Below are 15554 nucleotides of genomic sequence, written 5' to 3' on the forward strand. Positions count from 1 at the left end.
CTGGAACGTCCGCACCCTGAATGGGATTGGTGCAGATGCCCGGCTGGTTGATGTCCTCGTCAAAGCAAAATCTGGCATCACCGCCATCCAAGAAATGCGTTGGACGAAGCAAGGAAGAAAGAAGATCAAAAATTGTGACATCCATTGGAGTGGCCATACGAATAAGCGCAGTTTCGGCGTCGGATTGTGGGAGAGAGACTTTGTCGCCAAGTGCTGGCGCTCACGCCTGTGGACGAGCGTCTCGACGCTATCCAAATAAAAGCAAATTTTTTTAATATACTAGAGACTGACTTCGTTCTGCAAAAATATTTGTAATGCGGCAGTTTTTTGTTCCTACCTACTTTATAGTCGGGCCAAAAAACTCTCCTGTACATACCGTTACTGTGGTTATAGGGCGTTGTGAATAAAAAATAATTAAATAAACAGATATAAACATTTATAAGTAATCGCTTTATTGTTAATCAGGTGAATCATAATGATTAACAAAAATCAGTGTTATTATTATTGTAGTACTTTGTAATATACGATGTTTTTTGTTTGATTACCTGGCGCATATACAAACAAATTTGATTGTTTTCCAACACGGGAACAGGCAACATACAATTGACCGTGTGAGAAACATGGGTTTTCCAGATTAATACCACAAACACTTAAAGATTGCCCCTGGGACTTGTTTATGGTCATAGCAAAAGCAAGCCGCACTGGAAACTGCAGTCGTTTAAACTCGAATGGAACATCGGTTGGAATCATTGGGATGCGCGATATGAGAACATCTTCTCCTTTATACTTTCCCTTCAGTATAGTTGCTTCTATCACGTTGTTTAGTATTTTTTTTTTATCGCTAACCGTGTGCCGTTGCAAAGACGCGGTTGGTTGATATTTCGCAACATTATAACTACCGATCCAACCTTTAATTGAAGATTGTGAGGTAGCAATCCTGGCAAATCATCTTGGCTAGCAGCCGAATCAACTGATTTATATATTCTCGATTCGCCTGTAATTTGATCTTGAATTTTGAAATTTAATTCATTTACATCTATGTTTTTTGCAGCCAATATAGCTCGTTCGCTCAACCAATCATGGTTTCTGTAATTTTGAGAAACATCTGGAAACACTTTCTGAATAAGTTCATCTTTTGATCGAGTTAACTGACAACAACTTTGAGGAAAGTTAATGCAGCCAGTCAAGATATCTATAGGAAATTTGCCATTGCCAATGTCAATGAGCTGTTTAGAGAATATGTTTCCAGATTGGTCATTTTGCAACTCCACACGCATATTCTTGCTTAAATGAAGTACTTTGACATGCTTCCAGAAATTGGAGGACTTTAGACATGCGTTGAGTTCATCGGCTTGTGTTGATCGTGGAATCACGGGCAATGTTTGACGAAAATCTCCTGCTAATAAAATCATCGCACCACCAAATCGGTGATGATTGCTCCGTAGATCTTTTAAGGTTCTGTCTAAAGCCTCCATAGATTTTTTATGTGCCATCGTGCATTCATCCCAAACAATCAATTTACATTGCTGCAAAACCTTTGCCATTGCCGAGTTCTTCGAAATGTTGCAGGTTGGAGTCTCGTTGGTTTGCATATTTAATGGCAATGTCAGTGCTGAATTGGCTGTTCGACCACCTTCAAGCAAAGTTGCTGCGATTCCCGACGAAGCGAGTGCAAGTGCAATTTTATTTTGTGAGCGAATTGTTGCTAATATCAATGAAACCAAAAAAGTTTTTCTTGTACCACCAGGTGCATCTAAGAAGTAAATCCCTCCAGTTTCATCATTTATTACTTTCATAAGAGTATCAAATACACACTTCTGTTGTTCATTCAAAAGTGGAAGATTTGTTTGATTAATTCTTTCAAAGTGTTGAGATCATACAGTTTTTCTCGATACAAATCTTGGTTAAAAGCATCATGCATTGGACGATTGGGAGCGGCCAGGCCTAATTGAATTAATAATTTGTTTGACATCATCAAGCACATGTCCTCAATTGAAATCAATGTTTCGTTGTAAATTTCTTTATTGATTTGTATATTTGGATTTCCCATTCTCTTCCGTATTTGATACAAAATATCATCACACGTATAATCTTTGTACTTGATCTACAATTCATTTGGGTTTGATGGGAAGCATGTTGATATGATTATAGAAAACAATGTTCGTATTTGATGAGCGTTTGACGAAATCACAGCATCATTGAGAGTTTGATCCCAATGAGCGTCATTTTCTAGCAATTGCAAACGCTGACAGGCTTCTCTGTAAGATCTACACAATTCACCATCAACCGTTCGCAAATGTTGGAATGACATTCATCATTGCTTGGATGTACTGAATAAATTCGACCAATCGCATCAGTGGAATACACATCTTGGTATTCTGGAACTGGTTTTCCTTGTTTCCGTCGTATAAATCTCCTTGATGATTGATTCCAAGTATAATATTTTGGCATTTCAGAATATAGCAATGTTTGTGCAAAATCATCATTTTGGCATGTCTCAAAAAACTGGTTAATGTAGTAGATGGTGGCTGAGCAGCTCTTTGCACTGCGTTCTGTGCTGTAAAATACACTCTTTGTCCATTTTCTAAATGCACAGCTAAGTGAACAACAGTAGGGTGTCTTTCATGAATAGGAAAAGAAAATATTCGCCAAACTGCTTCATTACTACTAAAATAGCGGCCCATTTAGTATTGGGTAACTTCATCATTGGAATTCTCTGCATCAATTCCAATCACAGCCATATCACTCCCTTTGGTTACATATTTGCAAATGTATTTAATAGATTTCACTGAATGGCAAGAATCAACGTTGATATGTGTTTTGAACGTCTTTGATAAAATGGGTGAATATGGAACAATCCAGAGATTACCTATTTCAATATCTTGTTGATTTAATTTGACAGTTGTTGATCTTCCATTGTCTGCTGTCGATCGGCGACGATACAGTGGATAACCGTCATTACCAGTAATTGTTTTCGCTATTAATGTCCGTGGATATCGTTTTGAACATTTGCATTTGATAACTACATCATGCAATTCAGGATCTACTTGTACATTAGGGATTTCAGCTGATATCACTGCATCAACTTCATTTGGCCTTACCTTTTCAACTAACCAAATTAAAATGTGTGCATGTGGCAATCCTTGTTTCTGCCACTCTACAGAATACAGCGTGTCTCACCAAATACACAATGTTTTACAATGAAATCCATTAAAGGTTTCAACTTTTGTCTAAAGACTCTGGCTGTAATATCATGGCGATCCATGGGTGATTGCCCAGGGAATAACTCCTGTTTGATTTCTATCCAGTGCGGATTGCATGTAAATGTGATAAACAAATCTGCTGTGCCATAATGAGGAACATACGACATTGCATCTTGAGCATATTCGTGCATATGCCGAGGGCTTCCGATGTATGTTGCTGGAAGAATAGTCATCCGACCAACATTATCTGCATTTCCATCAGTATTAATCGCATCTCAAAGGTGAATATACTCTTCAGATCGGAGTTTGGTCGGATTCAACCTGATGAATGTTAATCTCTCCGTTTCAATTTTAACATACATGCATACTTGTCAACAATATATTTGTGATATAATCGCCGACATTTCAATATGTGATTTCCTTCATTTTCTCGCATCATAAGGCGGTATGAATAATAGTTCATTGAACTGACTTTCTTGCTGATTTCAGAACCTGTAAATAGATTTTGTTTTATAACATGAAATATATTATCGCTACAGCTAAAATAATATTTTAGTTACTTGTAATGGGATTTATCATTTTTATTGAGAAATCATTGCCATCTTCACCTTGCCATAATATAATGGGATATTGCAGTGCATCATATGAGCGGTGTTTTTCCTTTATACGTTGTAAATGATCATTCCGACGATGTAAAACAATATCACGGGATTCCAAGTTTTTTCCAACAACGATGATAGCAACTTCATCAATAGTTGGTGCATTAAAACGTCTTGCATGTTGACCCGCAGGTGTTTTATCAGCTCTGATTACAATTTTGTGACTATCAGACGGCATCAAATCTAGTGCAGTTTTAAACAATATAACCAATTGATTGTGTTCGTGAAATAAAGTTTGTAATTGTTCTATGATATATCTCTTTACTAAACTGTTATGTGCACAACGCAGATTAATTTCCTGCGGTGAATTGCCCATAAAATAAATTTGCAGGAATTTGTAGTTGCTATCTGACACTGGTAACAGTGAACCTGCTCTGTGATATATTTGGCCTTGTATCTGGATATTAAAAAAAAACATTTTTTTACCAAACACTATAAAATGGTATAAAATAAATAAGGTGCTATAATACATACCTTAAAAGTTGGCATAAAATTTTCCCGAACTACATTTGTTGCCCCAAATGAAGTCATTTGAAAGCAATTGTTATATTGTTGGATATTTGTCAAAAAGTGTATAGAATCTGTTCCTATTCCTGAAACCAATGAGTACAATGGCTCTGGTGGTGGAGCCAATGGTTTCCATTTCACTTTACCATTTGCGCAACATAATCCATTGGCTTCGTTTTTGTATTTCAATGCCTTGCAATATGAGCAAACCGAGTTCATAGAACCAATAAGAACACATTGGTATTTACTGTAGTCAATTGACACATCGTAACTGAAAGCAGCTCGATTCAAACTTGTGCGGTTATTACTTGAATTTCGAACTCTCGCTTCACGCGTTTGTGATATCCTAATTCTTTCACGTTCATTTCGATCGTCACGTTCTTGTGCAGAATAATGAGATCGATAATTAGCTTGGTTTGTAGCACTTCGGGTTCTTCTACACTTTCTTCGTCTTATAGGAGGCATCTTTTATATTAATTATTATGTCACATGCAATAATAAGTGATCAAAGTTAACTTAACACTTCGCGCAAAACAATATATACGTTTTTTTTCGTTTATCAGTTGACAAAAGCAAACTCAGTAGAGTAGATAACGGAAAATCGAAGAAAAACAACACTTGTACATTCGCAAATCGGCATATGTAATGACGTGAAAACAGATGCGTTTTAAAGAAAAAAAATATATGTATATATATCGCGAAACCAACTAAGTTGAAAAAAAATTTTTTAACAGGTTTGGGTGTTGATGTACCTTTGTCAGTTTGCGTTTGATTTATTTAATGACGTGAAAACAGATGCATTTTAAAGAAAAAAATATCGCGCAGCCAACCAAGTTGAAAATTTTTTAAACAGGTTTGGGTGTTGATGTACCTTTGTCAGTTTGGGTTTGACTTATGTAATGACGTGAAAACAGATGCATTTTAAAGAAAAAAAATACCGCGCAGCCAACCAAGTTGAAAATTTTTTTTAACAGGTTTAGGTGTTGATGTACCTTTGTCACCGAAATCTTAATCGCTTTTAAATTTTTTTTGTAAACAAACCTCGCCATGGTAACAACAAACACAAAAATATTATTCCCAAATTTTCGGGGTTTTTGTGGAATTTTCCGAGTTTTCCACTAAGAATTTTCTATATTTCCTTTCAAAAAGCCATTCCGAAAAGATTGCACACCAAACTCCCTATAAAAAATCCATTTTAGATGTTTCTAATTTTCCGACTTTTCCGGAAGGTTTTCCAACAAATTTCTTTAACAAAAACCTTTTTCTGGTAACTGTAAAAATTCAACGGAATCGGGCCATACACAAAAAAAATATTTCTAAATTTTCCGACTTTTCCGGAAGGTTTTTCCAAAATTTTTGACCGTTAGGACCGTCTCCTGGAAACTATGAGTAACTGGAAAAAAAAATTAACGAAATAGGGCCATCCGTTCTCAAGATATGCGCTAACCAACAGATTTTGCGATTGATTTTTATATAATAGATCATTCATCTGCGCCCATGCGCCGACAGAGGAGAAAGACGATGAGGTGAAAGACACTTTTTATGAACAATTAGAAGAAGAAGATACATCAAGCTACATGGCTGTCTCCTGATCGAAATACTCGCAATCAGATCGATCAAGTGGTGATAGACGGACGGCATGCCGCCAGTGTTTTAGATGTGCGCACGATCCGAGGACCTAACATCGACTCGGACCATTATCTCGTTGCAGCTAAAATACGCTCCCGCCTCAACGCGGCTAAAATCAAGGAACAAAAAACACAAGGAAAGCTAGACGTCGAAAAGCTTCAATCACAACAGACTGGCAATGATTTCGCACTGAGCACTGATTTCTGAGAGCACAACTCATCCTGAAGGAATACAGGGGCAGTGGGAGCATATCTCCAAAGCACTTCGTACTGCCGCCGAGGAAAAAATTGGTTACCGGCGGCCACGAAAAAACAACAGGTACGATGAAGAATGCCGCGTTTCAACCGAAAGAAAAGACGCTGCCTACAGGGCTACGTTAAAAGCGAGCGTGGAAAGAGGAGTGTGTGATCGCTATCGTGAGTTGAAAAGGGAAGTGAGACGCCTTTTCAGGAAGAAAAAAGCAGAAGCAAAAGGCGTGAGTGCGAGGAGCTTGAGCTGCTAGCCACCAGAAATAACCGCCGAAAATACGGCGACAGACAGAAGGTTTTAAGACCGGGGCAAACTCCTGTAGGAATGAAAACGGCGACCTTCTAACTGATATCCAGAGAGTGCTTAGATTATGGAGGGAATACTTCTCTGCTCTCCTAAATGGAGGCAGCAATTCACCGCGCAGAGATGAAGAACCCGATCCCGCAATCGATGATGATGGAATATATGTCCCCCGCCCGATTATGACGAAGTTAGAATAGCAATAACCAGATTGAAAAACAACAAGGCCGTGGGCGCTGATGGATTGCCTGCGGAGCTATTCAAGTACGGCAGCGAAGAGTTGGTAAGGCGCATGCAGCAGCTTACTAGCAAAATATGGGCGGAGGAGTGCACGCCCGACGGTTGGAATCTAAGTGTTCTTTGCCCAGTCCACAAGAAGGGGGATACTGCAAAATGCACCAACTATCGTGGACTCAGCCTTCTTAATATCGCATATAAGGTCCTTTCAAGTGTATTGTGCGAAAGATTGAAGCCCACCGTGAACCGACTGATTGGACCTTATCAGTGCGGCTTCAGACCTGGTAAATCTACCATCGACCAGATTTTCACAATGCGCCAAATCTTGGAAAAAACCCGTAAAAAGAGAATCGACACACATCACCTCTTCGTCGACTTTAAAGCCGCCTTCGACAGCACGAAAAGGAGCTGCCTAAATGCCGTTAGGTCTGAATTTGGTTTCCCCGCAAAACTTATACGGCTGTGCAAAATGACGTTGAGCAACACCATTAGCTCAGTCAGAATTGGGAAGGACCTCTCCGAGCCGTTCGAAACTAAACGAGGTTTCAGAAAGGGTGACCCCTTAACGTACGATTTCTTTCATTTGATGCTGGAGAAAATTATACTAGCTGCAGAACTTACCCGCACTGGAACAATATACTATAAAAGCGTGCAATTACTGGCATATGCTGATGACATTGATATCATCGGCCTAAACACCCGCGCTGTTAGTTCTGCTTACTCCAAACTGGAAAAAGAAGCGGTAAAGATGGGTTTGATGGTGAATGAGGACAAAACGAAGTACCTGCTGTTATCCGGCAAAGACTCAGCGCATACGCGCCTTGGCAACCACGCTACTGTTGGCAGCCATAATTTCGAAATAGTAAAGGACTTCGTTTATTTGGGAACCAGCATCAACACTAGCAACAACATCAGCACTTATATCCAGCGAAGAATCAATCTTGCCAATAAATGCTACTTCGGATTAGGTAGGCAATTGAAAAGTAAAGTCCTCTCTCGACGAACGAAAATCATACTCTACAAGTCACTTATCGTACTCGTCCTGCTATATGGGGCAGAAGCATTGATCATGACAACAGCAGATGAAGCGGCTTTGGGAGTGTTCGAGAGAAAAGTTCTTCGAAAGATTTATGGACCTCTACGCGTTGGCGACGGCGAGTACCGAAGAAGATTTAATGGTGAGCTGTACGAGCTATACTCAGACATCAACATAGTCCAGCGAATTAAAACGCAGCGGCTGCGCTGGGTAGGCCATGTTATGCGAATGAAAGATGATGCTCCGACCAATCGGAACCCGCCTATGGAAGCAGAGGTAGAGGGCGGCCCCCACTCCGTTGGAAGGACCAGGTGGAAAACGATTTAAACTACCTTGGTTTGACCAATTGGCGCCGGTTGGCGAAGCGAAGGAGCGACTGGCGCGCCTTGTTGGACGGCCATAACCGTTTAGACGGTTAAGCGCCAATTAAGTAAGTAAGTAAGAAAGCTTTGACTGGGTTTTCTTGGGAAAGTATATCAAACACATTCTGTAACCCAAGCTTTATTTATATTTTTGTTAAAATTAAAGACCGGGAACTCAAACCAAACAATGTCTAGTATTTTTGGCTTATCTCAACAAGTTTCAGAATAAAGTTCTAAAGTTAATCAAGTTTTGAAAAATATTATTATTTCGGATATAACGCAGTTACTAGACAGCACCTTATATCGGGGTCAAGCGAAACTGCAAAAAAATTATTCAATATTGAAAGTATTCAGCTCATATTATTTGTAGACGGTACATATGTATATGTATAAGCCACCAAAAATGTATCAATAAGTATTACCAAAGAAAATCGTACTCTGGTCAAAAAAATACCAATTTGTGTAAGCCATTCACAATATGCACCACAAATGACTTTGCCATAAATTTTGATAGGCCCTAATGCAGTACTTTACATGATTCTTCAATAATGCAAATATTGTATTGTTAATAACACTTTTCGTACTGAAGACAATAATTCGTCAGAGAAGCGTGTTTTATTCAACATAATTTTTTCGAGTGTTGTACCAATTTTTTCCTCGTGCACTTTCTATGAGCAAGAGCGGACAATATGGCGACTAACATAAATTTTTTCGTCATTTTACCTCTCAGGGATCGTGAAAAAAATAGTTTTATATTTTTGTTCCTTAACATTTTTAACGAAAAATATATTCCTAAAATAAAAAAAAAAATACGCCCGAAAGGAAAAATACGAAGTATCAATTTTTACTTACAAAAGACTGGTCGCGCCGTGAATATACCTACATATTTCCACTCTCCACAGTGAACGTTTTGGAAGGAATTACTTTAATAAAATGGAAAGTTATTGCGGGTAATTTACATTATATTTTTTTCCAAACTGTTGCCCCAATTTTTTTCGTCGCGAACTTTCTTAGAGCAAGAGCGGATATTAAGGCGACTAACATATATTTTTTAGTCATTGTAACTCCCGGGGATCGTGACAAAAAAAAATTGTTTTATATTTTTGTCCTTTAACATTTTTAATGAAAGATATATTTCTAGAATTAAAAAAAATTGGGTAACATGCCTCGTTAAATGGCTTAAAGCCTCGTGTTGATCCTCAGGCAATTTTAGTTTCCGAGATATAATTTTTTGAAAAAAAGTTACTTATACGCATATTTTGCTTAATATCTCCAGGTCAAAGGGCAAGCCGGTCCTGAAAAGTGCATGGATAACATAACCTCCGATATAGGTTACAATCTGGGGGCACACTCAACATATATTTTCCGCTATACCCTTTATTGCAAACCAACAACAAAAACAAAAAACAATTTTTGCAAAAAAAAAAATTACTCTGTACTTGAATGTCCTTTGAATGTATATCTAAAAAATTTAACCCGTTCGGACGCTTACTTTCGTATAAACAATTAATTTCCCCAAAACAATCCAAACATTTGTAATTGCTAATTAAAAAATACTGCAGAATTTTACAACGAAATTCACTCAGTGTTCTTCTCAACCACAAAACTCGGCGCTGACCAAATGTCATAGCACAATATTGACTTAGGTGAAAACGGGACTCAGTTGAAAAAGCCTTACCCAGCTGCTTACTCCATTCAACAGAATTTCACAGTAGCATGAAAACACTCAATGGAATGAAAACATCACTCAACATTCTACATTGTAAAATGTTTTGGCAATTAACAAAGTTAGCTGCTTCCATATACGTAATGATCCTATATTGCTAATAGAAAATGCTCACAATAAGTTTTGAATTCGAAATCAAAACAAAACAGCGTACAAATTTTTTGTGATTGTAGCAGCTTAAGTACGACAAGAAAAAACTTAAATTTAGGTAAATTCGATTATTGAATACAAAAGCATTTCAACAGCAATATATCCGCACTCTGATGTTTGTCAGTGTACCTAGCCTGTAGCAGCAATATAGGAGTATTACATATATGGGTGCTTCTTATAATTTTGTTGCAGTTAGCAGGTTCTGTTTTTAGGAATTTTTAGTGTTGTTGAACAATAAACACACTCAGAATTCGTGTCCCATTCCACCAGTATCAAAAAGTCGTTTCTGAGCTTTTAACGCATCGTCGAAGATATCTTGAACTCAGATGAGCATACCATATTTGCGTTCATGGACTGTACTTCGTTGAACTTAAATCTTGAAATCATCGGCACTTCGTAAAGTATCGGGGAAAATTATTGAGGTTAAGTATCGATACTTTACTCAGTACTTCATAAAAATGCTTTTATAACTCGTAGAGGAACTTGGAAATGAATGAAGCAAGTATATTGCTGGAACATAGAAATCGCGGAGCTGTGAAGGCTAGCAACTTGCGCGGCAAGCCTGAGGCACTCCAAAAGTCGGAAGTGTAGGATAAATTGAAGAAAGATGTCGACGGTGCCATTAAGCAAAGAAAACTTGGATGCTGGAAATGGCTTTGCAAGGAAGTGGATCGAGATTCCTTGGTGCAAGGAAAAATTTCCATTCACCAAAGCAGATGATGGACGAGGAAAACGTGAGGCGCATCGTGGGCGTTCCCTTTCGCACCCAACCACTCAGAGAGTAGGGCACATTACAGAAAAAGACTGCAACATGGAACCATTTCACGAACAAGAACTCAAAACAGCCCTGTGGGCCGATATGCTTTAGGCATTGGAATAAAGGGTACATCAATACCTGCTACCTGTATATAACCCACGAAACCAAACACGGACAAAAAATGGTTAAGATATCAGGCAGAGCAGCCCAAAGTTTGGTAGTAGGCCCAGATCTCTGGAACCTTACTGACGACAGTCTTTTTCGATTGGACATGCCAGAAAGCATATTACTAATTGCTTTCACGGACGAAATTGCAGCTGTTATAACTGAGCGAAGCTGCCACAGCTTAAACTATACTAGCCCATGCACAGTGTCAATAAATTGTCCCATCACGGTCTTCACCTAGTAAAAACAAAAACGGAGATCGTCATCATTGCGAAGAGGCGTATCCCCATTATCGTTAATATAGCGGTTGGGGACCAGCAAATAGAAACACGCACTTTAAGGGAATATCTAGTGGTGAAGTTCGACTGTTAGCTCGCCTTATAAAAGCACGTACGAGAAGCCTGCGAAAGGGCTGTGCACAGAATAGCAAATTTGAGTAGATAAATGGCAAACACAGGGGGTCCAAAGCCATGTGCAACGAAGCTTCTTGAATCAGCCTCGGGCTCTATACTCGTATACGGTGCAGAAATCTGGGCGGGCGCAATGAAACCGGACGAACCGAATCCCCTCACCTCTGTCCAACGTAGAAGGGCACTGCGAATAGCTTCGGCTGTATACGACAGCAGATTGGAAGCGAGTAGAGCTGCTGTTGCCATACAGACTCGAGAAGAATCGATTCGACGATGGCAAGAACAGTGGAGCAACAGCACCGTAGGAAATTGGACCAGAGAAGTAATTCCCGAACAGGACCGGACCACACGGAGAGGTCTTATTTTACCTAACTCAATTTCTAGCCGGCCTAAGAATCCCGGTCAATGCATAAAACCTTTCCTCCTTCCACGAAACTCTAACAAAAAAAATGTATCATTAGTAATCGACAGACTTCAGCAAAGCATTCGTTTCCGTCAACATGAGCTTCTTAGTCATAGCTATATTTATTTATTTGGTTTTCCGTTTTATCTTTTTACTGTGGCCGACATGCTATCTTTGGAGTAGGACTCAATTAGTTTTGTTTAAGTTTGTTTGTTTTAATGGGGTGTTCAATTTATACTTATTATTAAGAATTCATGAGCTTAACGGCCTATAATACTTGAATATTCAAATTTTATGTTTTTCTAAGAGAAACTGAAAAGAAAAAAAAGAAACATTTACTGGCATATTGCGATGGTACCATTTCGAAAACCGCCACGAATTCATCATCAGGCAATTTCGTAATGTTATCAAAGGTTTCACCGAGATTCGAACCGCGAATTACACAATGAAACTGCAGTTGCCTTAACTTTGTTTAATTTGTTTAAATGATTTAATTTATACCATCAAGCAAATGACATGTAACCGAGTCAAGGCAGTTAAACCGTAAATGTTAAATGAAATAGACGAAATCCTTCAAAATCTCGAATTTATCGAATTTATCGGCAATCGGGTTCGTCTTTCAAACATTTCATGGCAAAAACACAATAGAAGGGATTGCTAAGCCACCAAATCAATTTGATGTTAGTTGTTCGCCCGGTTTCAAAAAGGAAGAACAAATATACTCCGAAAATTAAATTTTTACTCCGGCGTAGTCGTTTACTCAGGTAATAGTTTTAAATACTCCAAACACTAGTAGCGAAATATGAGAGAAATGTAATAAATCGAAAAACTTCAAAAGCGCTACCTCATCTAACTTTATTTCAAATTCGATTACAAATGCACCAATTCTTGGCGCATTCGTTTATGGTGTGTATAGGTGCTTTAAGCCGATTTTTTACACACTGGCCAATTACCGAGTTTGAAAAAAATTGGGAATCGGTTGAATTCTGGTAATACTCACCGTTAGAAAAAATTGGAAATCGGTTCAATTCTGGTAATACTCACCGTTAGAATGAATTTCAAGCTCCTTTTCAATATTTAGTAGCTCGATATGATTAACCATATATTGCTCCAATTTATCGTCGTACTCATTTTGCGTATTTAGTTCAGTGGTATACATTATAAAGTTCCTAAAATAAAATAAAGTAGAAATTTATATCAAAAATGTGTCCCGTCCAAGTATGACACATGTAATTTTATTTTCTTGATAATAGTATTCACACCTTTCCGGTAAGGTCGTAAGGTGATAATTTTTTACGTGTGTTTCGTTTGGGGTGCTTTCACCTTTGCTGTGAACGTTGGTCATCAACCAACTGCTCAGGCGGGTTCGATGAGGGACCCGTAAAACTCGATTGGGCGCTTCGGGATATTCATAACTGGACATTTAAAGTCGAGTTGACAGCCACCGCTGAAGATGGATATGGTCTTGTTTACTAACAGGTGCAATGTCCAAAATTGGATCAGGTGTTATTTTATAACATAGGTCCTGGTTATTAATAGGGTTTTCAATTTGGTCGTTAAATAAACTTCTGGCAACTCTACGAACTCATTCAGTCTATGTGAGGTCCTCATGGACGGGAAAGTTCAACCTAACTTAACGATTGTTTGCAGGAATTTCGTAAAAATCAATTCAACTTGAACAAACTACCGACTCACGAATTAATGAGCGAAGTCTAAATCATCTAAAATACACATATAAAATATGAATTTTATATCGTCGGTTCAATGAGAATAACACCTTTCATTTTTCGCCAGGAGGACTATCGCGTTTTGCGTGGAAAACTAACACAGTTTTTTATTAGTGTGAAAGACTGGCACAGTCCATTGTTCTGATGGAAAACTAACACTTTTCGCTTCTCTGAGTGGCAAACAAAAACACTACCTTTATTTGCATCGAAAAAGAACACTATTGAAACGACGTTATAATGCCTAAAAATAGCCTAACATGTACATACATATATTTACATATATATTATATACATAAATTAGAGTTACAAGGATGTATTACGATTTGATTTAAGGACCTAAGATATGTATATTCCATATGGCTTTCGATAAAAATAACGACAGCTGGAAAGGCTGTTATAAGTGGTGCTAAAAGCAAATACTAATTAGCTTTGATAAAAAATGGAATTAGACACACAAAAAAATCATTTTTATTTATTAAATTGTGGTTTGTTACAGCTACTGAAATTGAAATTGAGTATAGGCAACTAGATTTTTATAATATGCTTATGATCTGTTGTTAACTTGTGACATTTGAAATAGAAAAGGATTAGTGTACAAAAAATTAACATTTGAATTGAATTTGAATTGAAATTGAGTATAGGCCACTAGATTGTTATAATATGCTTATGATTTGTTGTTAACTTGTGACATTTGAAATAGAAAAGAATTAGTGTACAAAAAATTAACAGTTTAAATGAAATAAGGTTATATACAAATGTTGAAATAACAGGTTAGGTTAGGTTTAACTGGCCGGTCAACAAAGACCCCACATAAACTAAATGTGTCCATAGCGTTACAATAGTTTGTTGAATGACCAAATGGAAAAATCCAAAAAGGTACAATGACTTACATATGTTAAATAAAATAATTTAAAAAAATTTTTAAGTTAAACGGTTTTATTGAAAAGAATACTTACATTAAGTAATAATAATACTAAAAGCTAGAAAATAATTAGGTAGGTCCTAGGTACTAGTCATCACACTCCTCATCAATCTAGGGCGTTGATCAGACAAATAAATAAAAACGGGGTCGCGTCAAATTTCTATTGATAGTCAACCGCTCACCGTATAGTAAGACCAACTGAACCTTAATCAGGTTCCGCTGCGCCTCACGTTTTTAGAAATTTCACGCGCCCAACGCTTTTATTTATTTGTCTGTTCAACGCCCTAGATTGATGAAAAGTGTGATGTCTAGTACCTAGGACCTACCTAATTATTTTCTAGCTTTTTGCTATTATTATTAATTAATCTAAGTATTCTTTTCAACGGTTTAGTTTAACTTAAAACATTTTTTAAATAATTTTATTTTCAAGTTTCTAGTTTTTATTTAATTGCCTATTATTTCTCATTCTATTTAGTTCATTTAGTGCCGCAATATTACAAGAACACTTTTCTGATAATTTGTTACATAAAATCTAATTCTCCTACTTAGAGTAAAGCTAAATATAACCGTTTAAAAATAGCTCCGTCCTATTAGCAAATACTAAGAGTTTTCTGGGGCCTAGCTTTTTTGCTGCCTCGACATCAGGCAACTCTGTCGCCGCGTGCTCAACCGTTTCTCCCCGCAGCTCGCACTTCCTACATCTGATGTTACTGAAGAGGCCTAAAATATAAAGACGTAACGCCGGAAGGCAATGTATTTGTAGTTGGTATACCCATCATGAGCCTTAAGTCTTCTCTTTTTAAGATATGAGCAGGTACGTAAGTCTAATATCGTAGGATATGCACATGATCTCAGCGTTTTGCAGACCCACGCTTCTGTCCACGCCTTTTCTACTTGATGGCTCGATTCGTCGAGTGCTGCACGCTCCTATACCAACTCATCGGTCTTTTCGTTACCTTCTCTATATACCATGGGTATACACGTGTATGATATTGTGACGAATATTAGCATATCGATCAGTGCACGGACTTTACCACTTTATTGGTAGATCCACCAACTTTTTAGTCCACTTCTACCACCAAAGCCCAAACATTTACAAGTTCGTATTGAAA

At 37.8% G+C, this 15554-nt stretch overlaps 1 protein-coding gene across 10 annotated transcripts in view; it reads right to left on the minus strand.

Moving 5' to 3' along the window:
- LOC137244275 (synaptic vesicle 2-related protein) overlaps window positions 1-15554 on the minus strand; it is a 2198928-nt gene that overhangs the window by 1946777 nt on the left and 236597 nt on the right. For 9 of the 10 annotated variants that reach the window (XR_010950874.1, XM_067773028.1, XM_067773020.1 and 6 more), the window contains one exon: window positions 12838-12962. Coding sequence is in view for 8 of the 10 variants with exons in the window: in XM_067773028.1 (XP_067629129.1) it covers window positions 12838-12962 (125 nt within the window). In the remaining 2 variants the exon portion in view is untranslated. Of the gene's footprint in view, window positions 1-12837; window positions 12963-15554 lie in introns of those variants that run through there. The other variant, XM_067773019.1, reaches the window with a different exon arrangement.

The sequence above is a fragment of the Eurosta solidaginis genome, chromosome 3 (genome assembly GCF_040869045.1).
Source record: "Eurosta solidaginis isolate ZX-2024a chromosome 3, ASM4086904v1, whole genome shotgun sequence".
Lineage (NCBI taxonomy): Eukaryota > Metazoa > Arthropoda > Insecta > Diptera > Tephritidae > Eurosta > Eurosta solidaginis.